Source organism: Drosophila yakuba, chromosome X, assembly GCF_016746365.2.
Source record: "Drosophila yakuba strain Tai18E2 chromosome X, Prin_Dyak_Tai18E2_2.1, whole genome shotgun sequence".
NCBI lineage: Eukaryota > Metazoa > Arthropoda > Insecta > Diptera > Drosophilidae > Drosophila > Drosophila yakuba.
The window spans coordinates 6,809,926-6,824,041 of NC_052526.2; the positions used below are offsets into that span (position 1 = coordinate 6,809,926).

The window sequence follows — 14,116 nt, forward strand, 5'->3', positions numbered from 1 at the left end:
AGCTATTGCCAAATAAAAATTAGGGGCGTTGTTCGGCCACCTACAAGTATAATTATAATATTATTCTATATGATTTGATAATAGTATGTACGAGGGAGAAGGGGGGGGATTCCTCTGCATGTGCCCCAATGCAAATCAGTTGGATTAACGGACGCCATCGAACCAGTTCAATACAGAGAGAGCAAGAGATGTAGGCAGATCCGATCAGATTGGTTGGGTGATGGGTTGCTCCGAAATGGAGCTGCCCAGATTTATGGAACTGTCTATAAGGAGAGGTTCACAATGCGATCTGCATATCAATAGAATATTAGATGCACTGACAGATACTGCTTAATTTGGCCAATAAATTGTACAAAGAGATGGCAACAGTAACATGAATTGGAAACGGTAACAGAGCCTTATATGCATGTTTCTATCCATGAATAAATCGACATATACTCGTATGTATACATGTATGTACCTATGAAATCGAAGTCTAAACATTTTGCCACATTAATTGCATGAAAAACATCTTCACAGAACACCGCAAACTGTTTTATCAATGAAACATTTATATATGAGTATCTAATTTACTTAGCAAAATTAATGAAATTAATGAAAATATGGCAAGCTTCCGTGAATTTTGCTCTGTGGGTGGGTAAGGTGCAAAAAATATTGTGAAGCTCGTAAAAATTCCCACAGTTTCGAATTGATGGAGCCAATCTGTCTCATAAACATATTTACTCGCAGTCATAATGACTGTTCGTCATGCTGGTCAATTTTAGGCTCTGATTTCAGTGCGTGTTTTCTTAATCGAATCTTGTTTTTACTGATCTTAATGATTTTTGTGATTTTACATAACTTTTACATCATCCATTCCTCAACTTGCTCAAGGGCAAGAAAAGGAAGGAGGGAACAGAATCGTTTCGCATCGAATCGAATCGAAATCGAATGGATTGGGATTGGGATTGGAATCGAATGGTGCAGAACTAAATGTTTTGGTTTCTTAGAAATCTCGTTTCTGTCTCCATATAATTGCTAATTTATTTATTTATTTTAGCTCTTTTTTTTGTTTTATTTAGCTCTTTCTTTATTGTTTTGGCTAAGCGTTGACGGGAAACAAATAAACAGAGAGATGGCTGTTTTACGACTCAACGAAGATTTGAATGCTCTACGGATAATCCTATATATATTACTGAATTTTATGTATTTACTAGTTTTATAAACAATCTGAAAAACAACACAATGTCGCTTTTTTATAAGAACTTTATAAGTTTTAACGGCATGAAACAATAGGGAATAAGTTAAAATATCATGAAACAATAGGGAATATTTAAAAAAGTTCTTAATTACTAAAGCTGTAATAAACCTATGCAAATGACATTTAAAGATACAATAAACTAAAGCAAATGGCAATTATTGTCTTGTCCTTGTACTTAAGTGGATAAGGACTACTGAAAATTCTTCAGTGATCCTCAAAAAATGTGGCAAATTTAAAATACCCCAGATATTGGGGCATTATTCCGAAAATCGGCAAAATTCAAAGCGTTCGACGAAACGAGGGAACTGGGGGCTGCGTAACAAGTTGTTCGATCTGTTAATTTGCCAAAGAAATCACAGGCAGACACGGCCGAAAGAGCGCAATAAAAATTAGAGACAAAAATGAAACACTTTCTTTTCTTTTCTGTGCGAGCGCATTGTATATGCAAATGGCAAATGTAAAGCTTAATGATTCGCAACAAAAAAAATGGTGAAAAATTCACGTTAATCGCATGGTAATTAATACGGCAGCCTGTAGCCTTTTACTTGGAATTAAGGCGATGACAATTAATGGGGTGAGATAGATCGATATGAGTCAGATCGATTGCCACTCCCTTTTGGGCGGACTTTTAATATAACTCGTTTTGTTGGACATGGTCTCTAAGTGAGACATCAAGATCGGCTCACAGATCGAAGACAAAACTCTCTGGGGCGTGTGCAAGTATGCATAACAAATGCGATGCGATATCAAAGACACGGACGAAACAGCAGACATCAAACATCAAATAACAGACCATCAGACACCAGGTTAATTTCCAAGGCGAACTAACCAACTGAGCCAACCAACCAACCAACCAACCAACCAACTAACTAACAGCGATCATCACACATTTGACAAGTCGCTGAAATGGCCAAAAACGTTTTCATTAGGCCAAGAAGATCACAACCAGAAGAAGTATTAACTCGCCAAAAATAAGAGATACCTTCTTTTCAGATGAAAAATGAACGCCGTGCGGTATTCGTTTAAGTTATTAAGCATAAAACTTAAATTAGAGGCACCATTAGCGATTATCATTAGAGCTGCGTGTCCGGTCCGGTTTGATTTCAATCTCATCCCCACGATGGGAAACCAAAATGTGATTGGATTTCGGATTGACTTGATTGCTGCTGGCAGCTATAAATCCCAGTGCCTAATCAAATTGTTGGCAAAAATTGCCATCCAGGAGTAAATGTATTTATATACTGGCCATTAAATGAAATGCAAACCAAGTTAAGCAAACAGAATGAATATTAACATTTTAAAATATACAATATTATCGTTATACCTTGAATTTCGAGTGTATACGAGTGTCATTGTATTTTTAAAACAGTTTGATAAGCCATTTTGCCATATATCAGGATTTGTATAAATGGTTTACTTTTAGATCTTCAAAATTGGCAAAAAAAAAAAAAAGAAAAAAGGAAATAAATATTAATTAATGGAGAACTAGTTTATAAAAACGTTATGTTGGCACATTACATATTCGCCTTAAAAATGGAATATGAATAATTATCTTTAGTTAACTGGAATTCAAGGCAAGAGCGCTGAGAACCATAAATCAAATACAATAATGCAATTTACAAGTAAATTGGAAAATTGGAAGATCAAAAGACGAACAAAACCCAACAAATAGTTTCATAAATAGAGCCATTAGTGTAACCAATAACTATGCAAATGATGGAAATACAAAACGCTGAAAAGCTACCGAAAGCGAAAATCCGATGACCCTGTGCGGTCCAAAATGTTTAAATGGCATTTCTGAGCGCCCAAGATCTCACGATCTTAAGCAAGATCCCAAGATCCAAAAGTTTCAAAGATCCAAAAGTTCCAAAGATCCAAAAGTTCCAAAGACCCAAAGATCCAAAGACCCCAAGACAGACAGTGATCCGCCAGAAGAATCGCATTTGATAGATTTTGATAAGAGCGACGAAACGAAACGAAACGGCTAATTAAGCGAAGGCTGACGGATGCATTAGCATATGAAACCGTAGATTTAGAATGGGGCATCTTATCAGTGGAGTAGCATCACCATCGCCCCTTTCCGCCGAAGAAACGGATGAAAGATTGAACGATTTGCTGGTTCCATTCAGCTTAGTTCAGTTCGGCAGTACTTTCGGATATTGAAACTCTTGGGTGTCCGCTAAAACAAACTGGTCGCCCAAAATCGTTAATCGTGAATCGACGCATATTTTATCGTTAGTATATATATATAAATATATATATATATATAGATATATTTTATATATTCCATGCTTTATAAAAAATTAACGCAGATTTAAATTTACGCACATGCACACACACACACACTCAGGGCGAGAATCATCATTAAACGTGTATGCTAATTTGATGATGGCGGTTTTCTAATTTTGTTGCCCCGAAAACCAGATTTCTATGCTTCGATCTGCGTTCAGGCTCCGTCAGCAACCGAGATGCCAAAGGAGAATTGCCCAGAAGAGCCTAAAATGTTACATCTTCTGGAAGTTGATGAAGTCGCTGAAGTTGCAGATGGATGATGCCCCGCTTTTCGGCTAATCCCCGCCCTCACACACTCACACATATATACATACATATATATATATATATATATTACCGATTTCAGCGTTGACAAACTTTGGCTTTTTTTCGATTCTAAGCGGCTGCGACGCCGGCAGAGGCTCAGTTCGTTGTCCGGTTCCTATTTCTGCCGACTTCGCTGCCGGCGTCGCAGATAATACCATATATAAGGAAACAAGAAGTCGCATCGTTTGTATTTATTTGCTAGAATCTGTGAGCATCGGAACTAACCGAGCCGCTACTTAATAATTAAAACATAACTTCGAGTCCTCGAGTTACGAGTTTTTGTTCGCCAAACACACACACATATAAAAATGAAGAGTTTTGTAAGTGCCTGCAAATGCTAAAAACTATACATTTTATGCGTTATATTTTTTTTTTCGTGGTGTCCCAATAAAAAATAAAAAAGGATCAAGTGAAAGTGCGCGCAAAAAATGTCCTTAAAATGTGTGAATACTTTTAAGCCACAGAAATGACTTTACCAAATTAGTTTGAAACACATTTAAAATCAATTTACGCAAAGTTCCTGTGAGGCTGGCCTATAGTTTTTTTCAATTTCTGGGATCACCTGAGTATTAGTATGCCAAGTTAAAGAACTAATGACCCACACTTTGAGGAAAGTCCGAGACTTGAAATGTTTGAATCACCTTGAGCAGCCGCACAGCTCATCAACGTCAAAACAGACGAATGACAAATATCGAAACGTTTGGAACCCATTATGATTAGTGCCTCGGCCCGAAACCAAATCAAATAAATCACGGCAAATATAGATAAAAAAAAAATTAAAAAGCAACAAAAAAATAAATAAAACAACCGAAAAAAAAACCGAGAGACTTGCGAGACAAAGCGACGCTGTGCGGTCAGAAACGCCAGCGATTCGCGCGCGACTTTGATTAATTGCTCGCTAATGCGAAATGCAAAATACGAATCCAAATCCGTATCCGAATGCGATTCCGAATAAAAAATAAATTGAAACGTCTGTGATCCACAGATATGTTCTTTCGCATGACAGACAAATCGTCGTGACAAGTGACACTACTAACCTGGCATTCTATCTTTCAGCTGATCCTTCTGGGTTTCGCTGCTCTGGCGGCCGCCGATGTCAAGCATCTGACGGATCGCAATCTGGACCTCTTCAAGTACAATCCCAGTGACGTGTACACCCTGCCCGAGGACATCGATGAGGACAAGCCGGCGGTGCACTTCAGCGGCGATGTCATGAAGGCCAAGACCGAGACCCTGCAGAACTACAACTCGGGCAAGAAATTCAAGCTGGAGTGAGTATAGTTGAGAGTGATATAGTGATTTATGGAGGAGGTGTAGAACACATTTTCTTGAAAATTAATACGGAGTCTCAAAGATTTATAGTACTAATTAAACATATATTTATGGAGTGCTTAGGTGCTGTAAAGATTTTTGGGGCATAGCAAAATAAATTCAAGATATTTTATAGGTTTTTTAAGTAAGCATAACTAAACTTAAAATCCTTTTTTTACAGACTGAAGACCCAGAACGGCATCGAAGTGAGCAGCGTGGGCAAACTGAAGGACGACAAGACCTTCGTGGTCAGCGGCTCCTACTCCTTCACCGGCGCCGATGGCAAGCGTTACAAGACTCGTTACACCGCCGACGAGTTCGGCTACCATCCCATCACCGAGCTGGATCTGGACATCCCCGAGTGAGTAACCATTGCACTTTACAAAAAACCAACAACAAAAATGCTGTTAAATCTGATGAAAATTGGAAAATGAAATCAAACTAACACATAAGAATCAAAAGATTTAAATCTGTTAAGAAATTGGAAATTGAAAGCAAACCAACACACTAGCTTACCAATGAAAAGATTCATTCGTTTTATAAATATTATTATTATCATGTTATAAATATATACATAAATTAATATTAATATTATAAATACCATGGACTTACTGAATATATTCCTTTTTTTTGCTCTAGACCCCAGCCTTTGGCTGCCGCCGGACAGCGCCAGACCGTGGACCCCAGCAGCCTGTTGGGCAACAAGAACCGCTTCCAGTTCCTGCAGCAGACCCTGGACTCCGATCAAGGACCTCTGAGGGGCAGTGGCCAGAGCGGCGATGACTACAGCTACACGTCTCCCTATGGAAGTGCCTATGGCAATGGCTACGACTATCAGCCACCTCAGGTGCCACTGGCGACGCCATCTCGTCTGTATTTGCCCACGGCATAAGGCGGCTACAATTTAGATATACCCTTATCCAACACCGTTCTTAACGCAAAATGTATGCCCCACCCGATTCCTGATTCCCGATTCCTGATTCCTGATTCCTGATTCCCGATCCCTGATTTTTCCCCCCAGCTGCAAGTATTTAGTTTTTAAGTGCAACTCCAACAGGCAAATGAAGAGTAAAACAGAGCTAGCAAAATTTTTTTTTATCATTTTTTAGTGTTATACACGGAGCACAATTTTATATGATATTATACCTATATACACACTGATATATGTTATATATCTAGACCACACAAAAACACACACACAAACACAACAAAAAGAAACACACAAACACACACACACAAATCCCGAGAAAAGACACAAACGAATCTATGTATATACACTGAGTGATATTAGTAGTAAATAAAATGGCTAAACTAACGATCAAAGTTTTAATGTGTTTTTCTTTGATTGGGACTTATATGGATGTGGAGATTTAATTTTATTTTATTGCAAGCATTTTGTTACATTAATTTATCATCGATACAACGGGAATTCATTGTTTCTGGGGTCTTTAAAGCTGTTCAATGGTTTTGGCAAAGCCAAAAATCCGCGTTTACAATTATGACATTCAATATTTGGACCAATATTTCGAATGCTGTGATGAAAATTCTGATATTAATAATCGCAAAAAAAAAGGGAAAACGATTTTTAGCAAAATGCAATATTTACGATTGATATTTTCGGTATAACTTGGCTAAAAATGGCCAGAATGTTAAAAGAATTACATTTTTGTACTCCTAGTTACCAATACTAACCAACCAAATCACTTTTTGAACGACTTTGTTAAAATAATTTTTGGCCAAATTTTCTCATTTTTTGTAAAGGGTCATTAAAATTTGTAAAAAATGTGAAAAAAATATAATTTTTTTTGAAAACACAGTTTGATTGGAAATTTAATTACAAACTCAACGAGGTATGACATTCCATATTTGGACCATTATTTCGAATGTTCTGATCAAAATACTGATATTTATTTACGCAAAAAATAAGAAAAAAAATTTCCGCAAAAATTGAATATTTACAATTGGTGTTTTCTGTATAACTTGGCTAAAAATGCCCAGAATGTTAAAAGAATTACATTTTTGTACTCCTAATTACCAATACTAACCAACCAAATCACTTTTTGAACGACTTTGTTAAAATAATTTTTGGCCAAATTTTCGCATTTTTTGTAAGGGGTAACATCATCAAAAATTGCAAAAAAAAAGTGAAAAAAATAGCATTTTTTTTTGAAAACGCAGTTCGATTGGAAATTTAATTACGAGCTCAACGAGGTATGACATTCCATATTTGGACCATTATTTCGAATGTTCTGATCAAAATACTGATATTCATAGTCGCAAAAACCAGAAACATGATTTTCGGCCAATATTTAAAAATGATCACCAAAAATTAAAAAAAATGTGAAAAAAACATTTAATTTGCTGCCATTTTCCACTGTTTTGGGAAGGACTGCACCCTCAGTAAACAACACGAAGTAGACATTTCTTTTTTTAATAATATATTATTTGCTATCATTTGATAAAATTTGAAATATTGGCTTCCCACATTTAACTATATAAATGTATAATTCTTCTTCTTTTTAGTAGTAGCCAAAAGTGAGAAAGTTAAGCGTCCCTCTCGATTTCTCCCCAGGTACTCACCCCTTTCCTCAAGCTCTCTCCACGTCAGAGCTGAGAGCTGGTCGTAGCTCCTGGAAAACAGCTTGCTCAGGCACTTCCTCCAGTAGGTCGAAATCACATTGTTGATATCCTCTGCTGCCACAAAAAATCACTGCACCACTCACTCACATTTAGTATTTTTTTTTTGAAAAACATCGAAAAAGTGGTTTGCTTATGTAGGACTTTTGAGAAGCGCAGAGGAGGGCACTAATATTTTGGTATTATTTAGTATTATTTAGTATTAAGTATTTAGTATTATTTAGTATTTAGTATTATTCATTATTTCTTTTTAATGTAAAGTGGGTGTTATCTCATTAACTTCATAAATTCATATTTTTATCATTTTCTTTATTTTATTTTATTATTCTTTTTTATTATTATGATTTTATTAGTTCAGCTTATACATTTTCTGAACTTTAATAATAATTTTAATAATAATTATTATTTATTAAGGCATACGGGGAAAACTTGGAGCCCCTTTGTTTTCTGAACTAAGATATCAATTCTTATTTTGTACGTATGCCTAAAAGCATGCAAAAAAAGTGTGAAATTCATCTGCATCTACATACACATACACATATGCAAAAATGAATAAATTAAAGCTATAATTAATGACTTCTAGTTTGAGCTCTTAGCAGCAGGCAAATTTTGATTTACTAATTCTTTATATATCTGGAACTAAATCGTTTTTAAAATCGCAATAAAGTAGCAACACTCAAGAAAAATGTATAAAATTACTCATACGTCACAGTGTACATAATTTTCTATAATAATGCTTGCCTAATATCTAACTCAAGTTCCAAATTTGTATCTGATTGGTATTGTCTCTAAAATATAGATTTATATATATATAATAATTTAATATATATAAATTATATATATTGGAACCTGTGCAGAAATTGCAGTCAAAGAACCGAAGGTTGCGCTATTTTTGGAATGCAAATCTGGACTCGATATGTTGGGACCAACGGAGGCTGTCCAGGTGATAAGCGGATGCGCTGCAGTAGCAACAGATGTTCGCGGCGAGCACCTGAGATACACCCGATGATCCCTGACCCCATCGTCACAGATACGTTACTCCCGATTACCGCGGGCATCTGGGGCTATAAAAGCAGACCCGTGGGCGTCGTTAAGGCAACAGTCTTTAGGCATTGGATCCACCAAGTGCATCCGATCCGGAGCAGTTGAAGTTGAGTGAAGTTTCGAGCGAAGGAAAGAGTGTCCAGGATGAAGTTTGCTATCGCATTCCTGGCCTGTGTGGCCGTGGTCGCCGCGACCGGTTACCACCAAACCCACGACATCAAGGTCGCTGACAAGGACTTCCTGATGAAGCAGAAGTTCCTCTTCGAGATCGTCTACCGCGTGGAGGATCCGCTGATGTTCGAGGAGTACATTGCGATGGGCAAGAAGTTCTACTTCGAGCAGGAGCACTATACGGTGAGTGGGAATACACGGGAGTAGACTGCGGTACCTAAATACGCCTTCAATCCCTTGCAGCACTTCGATCTGTACATGGAGAAGTTCTACGAGGCCTACAAGGCACATGCCCTGCTGCCCAAGGGCGAGTTCTTTGGCGCCCTGGTGAAGCACCATGCCAAGCAGGCACGTGGACTGTTCAACTTCTTCTACTACGCCAAGGACTGGGAGACCTTCATGACCAATGTGGCCTTTGCTCGCATGCACTTCAACGAGGGCATGTTCGTCTATGCCCTGACCCTCGCCGTCATCCATCGCGATGACTTCCATGGTCTGATGCTGCCCGCCATCCACGAGATCTTCCCGCAGTTCTTCTTCAACAGCAAATTTGTGATGGAGGCCGAGAAGTTCGACTACGAGATGTGGATGAAGACTAGCCTGTACGAGAAGGAGTACATGGATGTGTACCACAAGATGCCCACTTTTTCATACGGACACGGATACGCACAAGAAATGGGACACGGATACGGAAAGACACAAGGACACGGACAGACATACGAACATGGATTCAGCAGTCTGCACCAGTCCAGCGACTACATGTACATGAAGGACTTCAAGACGTGGCAGTGGTGGAAGCTGATGGGTCTGGGCGAGCACTGGTACAGTGAGAGCAACTACATCCTGCGCGAGAACATCTACGAGTTCAATCAGGATAGCAAGTGGCTGACGATGATGAAGGACGTGAAGAAGTTCTACATGCCGGTGGACTATAGTCGCGATCTGCATCTCTACAACGAGGAGTCCAAGCTGTCCTACTTCACCGAGGACCTGGGCTGGAACACCTACTGGTACTACCTGAACATGGACTACTCCTTCTTCCTGGACGGCAAGACCTTTGGCCTGCAGAACGATCGTCGCGGCGAGTGGTGGCTGTACAATGTGCACCAGCTGCTCAGCAGATACCACATGGAGCGTTTGTCCCATGGTCTCGGCGAGATTCCCCAGTTCTCGTGGTACCACCAGATCGAGATGGGCTACGATCCGCAGATGATCTACTACAATGGCATTGGCTACAGCTACCGCAAGAACTACTACGAACTGGAGACGTACGGTAACTTTGAGATGCTGGACAAGATCACCGATTTCCAGCGACGCATCCACAACATCATCGAGTTGGGCTACTACCAGACGACCGATGGTCACATGATCGATCTGCGCAAGCCGGAGTCCATTGAGATCATCGGTAACATGCTGCAGGGCAACATTGATGCCATCGACAACATGTTCTTCCAGTTCTGGTACATGCTGGCCCATATGTACTTCGCCGATACCCACTACTATCAGATGGAGGTGTACCCCAACGTAATGCTGAACTTCGAGACGATGATGCGGGATACCATGTTCTACATGTTCTACAAGTCAATTGCCCAGGTCTACTTCCAGTTCATGCACCATCTGCCCAAGTACACCAAGGAGCAACTTCTCATGCCCGGCGTTACACTGAAGCATGTGGAGGTCAGCGAGCTGGTTACCTACTTTGATATGGTTGATTTCGATGTGACCAACATGCTTAACGGCAAGATGATCTTCCACGAGGGTCAGTTCCTATGGGACAAGTCCTTGTTTGCCCGCCAGATGCGCTTGAATCACAAACCCTTCAGCTACACCTACACCATCGATTCGGCCAGGGATGAGAAGGTGGTCATTCGCGCCTTCCTGGGACCCAAGTTCGATGAGTTCGGCAGGATGATCTCGCTGACCGACAACCGCTTCAACTTTATGGAAATCGATGAGTTCACCTATTCGCTGAAAACGGGCAGCAACCTGATCACCAGAAAGTCCAACGACTTCGCTTGGACCGTCAAGGATCGCACCACCTACACCGAGTTGTACTACTACACGATGATGGCCTTCGATGGCAAGTACGATTACCCAATGGACCTAACTGAGCCCCACTGCGGATTCCCCGATCGTCTGGTTCTGCCCATGGGCTGGAAGAAGGGCATGCCCATGCAGATGTTCTTCATGGTGGTTCCCTACATGGCGCCACAGCACGAGCAGTTCACCACCTTCGACTACACCTACTCCTGCGGCATCGGATCCGGAGCTCGCCACGTGGACAGCCTGCCTTTTGGATATCCCTTCGATCGCGAAATCGACGAGTACGAGTTCTACGTGCCCAACATGTACTTCAAGGATGTGACCATCTACCATGCGGATGCAATGGAGAAGTACTACAACTACAAGGAATACTCCAACTACGGTCACTTCGATTACACCTTCTTCAGCGACTACTACACCAAGTACTTCAAGTTGTAGACCAAAATGGCACTTTGATTTTGACCATGAATCGAATTTAGTTTATAGATAGCAAAAAGTGAAATAAACTTTCGAAAATCCAAGGTATTCTGATTTCTTTGTGCAGATTGCTGTCTTTTTCACCAAATTAATTAGTTTATAAAAAAAAATTCTGGTTATCATATTACTGTACACATTGAAAAGCTCCAATCTCAGCCTGGAAGTATGCTCATAATGGTGAAGGTGTTTCTCAGCTGGTTCCCAGCAGCAACTCGATGCGTTCCCTGGCCTCCACAAAGGCGGCCATCACCTCGTCCAAGGTGGTGGCCCTCGAAGTATCGGCATTCGAAGTGGATTTGACATCCTCCTCACCGCTGACGCCATCGTCGCTGCTATCGTTGCCGAGATCCAGATGGAAATGGTGATGGAACTGGCTAGATGTGTCCACTTGGCGCTGCTGAAGCTTTTGGAGCCGAAGCGTAAGTGTTCCCGTGGTGGTCATTGCGCTGTCCGAGTTAAAATGCAAACGAGTGTGCACTTCCGATTGCCGGCGTACATCGAAGAAGGACTCAAAGTCAAACAGCTGCCGACCGCCTATGAAATACCGATTGAGGGCATCCAGCCAGTTGCCCAATGGTCGGATGCACTGCAACCGTATGGAGTCCGTTGGCAGTGCGGATGTCAGTGATATGGCATGGTGGGCATATCCCTCACATCGCTCCCGCTGCCAGCTGTCTATGCTGATCACTTCGAAATATAAATGCAGTAGATCAGCGGGATGATGTTGTTCCTCCAGGAGTAGGGTCACCTGCCAGCAGTGACCCAAATGCGCAGTCCTCCAGTCGCCGGCATTCCTGCACGTGGCCGTGGCTCCCTGCATGGGATCCACACCCGGTATGCCCTCATAAAGGGTATTTGCTGGAGCTTTCAGATAGTATCTGACGTGTATGTTGGGGTTCTCAAAGTTCTGGCCTTCCTGTAGCTCCAGCAGCAGGCTGACCCGCCTCATTCTCTTGGGCGGCATTTCGAACTGGAGGAGACTTCTCCTCTCGCTGGCTGCTGCTCGTCGTCTGTGGTAAAACTCCAGAATCTCTTCGGCGGAGGCTTTATCGGGCAGATCTTCTTCGTGGGGAAAGCCATCCGCAACCTCCTGTTCCTCCTCCCCATTCGCCTCCTCCGGAAAACTGGCATCGTCGTAGGCCTCCAGCGGTGTGACATTCTCAAAGCCAAAGGCATACAACTGTCGGCAATCGTTATTCCGCTCGATCTGCACCACATAATCCAGATCTTGGGCACTGCTGCTGAAATCCGGATAGACATAGAGCAGACCCTGTTCGGGATCATAGCGTATACTGATCAACAGAGTGTCCTGCTGCAGATCGGCATAGATGTACATTAGCTGATAGCCCTTCTTATGGAACTCACTCGCTTCGGCGGGCATAAGGTTCTCGGGATCGGTATCCAATAAGGTGTGTATGAGGCAAGTTCTGGCAGCAAAGTTGGGATCATCCAGTACCGAAACATCCGACATATTCGCCGAGGACAGACTGCCACCTCCCAGGTGCACCAGGGTGGAGCAACTTCTCTGCTTCGTCTTGGTCTTACGCATCCGGCGACGAACAGTAATTGGTTCGGGATCCTGCTCCTTTTCCCCATCTTCCCGATTCTCCAGTTTCTTTAGGTATCGCTGTTGCAGCTCCAGGCTTTCCAAGGCCCAATTGTGATAGCGTCGCTGGAGTTTCGAGGCACAACTTCCGGGATCGTTTATATACCGTTCCAGTTCCGCTTGACTGAAGTGCTTTTGCTGCCAGGATATGCGTATCGTGGCTATGGCACCATTGCATAGTTCCTTATTCCGTTCATAGAACAGATCACCAGCGGGAGGCCGGCTATTATCACTTAGGATGCTCCACGAGGGATTACTCTGGGACTCCACATCCGTTACTTCCTCCTCCTTCTTCTCCTTGTCCTCCTCCTCCTCCTCGTGCTGAGACATGGGACTCCTTCGTCTCCTGACTGCATTGCCGGTGTAACCAGTTCCCACATTATAGTAACTGCAGTAGTAGCCCAAGCGATTCTTGCCACCATAGGAGTCATCGTCGTGGGGAACATGGATATAGCAATCATGCCAGATGTCTTCCTCCGATGCGGGATAGTGGTCACCATGTGCGTTCGTCGACTGCGCACCCACGTACTCAAACTTGGGCACCGGAAGCCATTCACTGATGTGACGCAGCTTCAGTTCCAATTGCAGATCGCCAATGTTTCCGCTCACGCGATATACGCCAGTGCGCTTTATGTCACTGCTTTTTTGCATGATATCTCGTTGATTTTTCCAGCCACTCGACTTTTAGTTTCGTTTTTTAAGCCTCAAAGATTGTAAACTAGTGGCCTTCCTTGTTTGTTTTCCATTTTGTTATGTTTTTGTTTATGGTTTTTGAAATACCGTTGCCCAGACAACCAATCAATTATATACTAAAAACCATTCAATGTTGCCGTGACAACTATCAAGGCCGATAACTATATTGGTAAATATAGTAGCTAAAAAGTAGCCAAAAGATTATCTACCTAATGTGATTTAAAAAAAAATTTTAATTGTGTAAAGTGCATTTCGCTTATTGCCATAATTGATGATTTGTTTTCAAACGAAGTAAT

The 14,116-nt window shown here is 41.5% G+C and overlaps 3 protein-coding genes across 3 annotated transcripts; 2 read left to right on the forward strand and 1 right to left on the reverse strand.

Moving 5' to 3' along the window:
• Window positions 1-4,031: 4,031 nt before the first annotated feature.
• Window positions 4,032-6,472, forward strand: LOC6524504. The gene is made up of 4 exons (XM_002100325.3): window positions 4,032-4,158; window positions 4,895-5,109; window positions 5,331-5,510; window positions 5,789-6,472. The coding sequence occupies exons 1-4, from the start codon at window positions 4,147-4,149 to the stop codon at window positions 6,039-6,041; spliced, it is 660 nt and encodes a 219-aa protein (XP_002100361.1). The 5' UTR covers window positions 4,032-4,146; the 3' UTR covers window positions 6,042-6,472.
• Window positions 6,473-8,889: 2,417 nt separating this feature from the next.
• On the forward strand, window positions 8,890-11,565 carry LOC6524505 (larval serum protein 1 alpha chain). Its single transcript, XM_002100326.4, has 2 exons — window positions 8,890-9,184; window positions 9,245-11,565. The coding sequence occupies exons 1-2, from the start codon at window positions 8,975-8,977 to the stop codon at window positions 11,480-11,482; spliced, it is 2,448 nt and encodes an 815-aa protein (XP_002100362.1). The 5' UTR covers window positions 8,890-8,974; the 3' UTR covers window positions 11,483-11,565.
• Window positions 11,561-13,919, reverse strand: LOC6524506 (Meckel syndrome type 1 protein homolog). Its single transcript, XM_002100327.3, has one exon. The coding sequence runs from the start codon at window positions 13,776-13,778 to the stop codon at window positions 11,712-11,714; it is 2,067 nt and encodes a 688-aa protein (XP_002100363.3). The 5' UTR covers window positions 13,779-13,919; the 3' UTR covers window positions 11,561-11,711.
• Window positions 13,920-14,116: the final 197 nt, after the last annotated feature.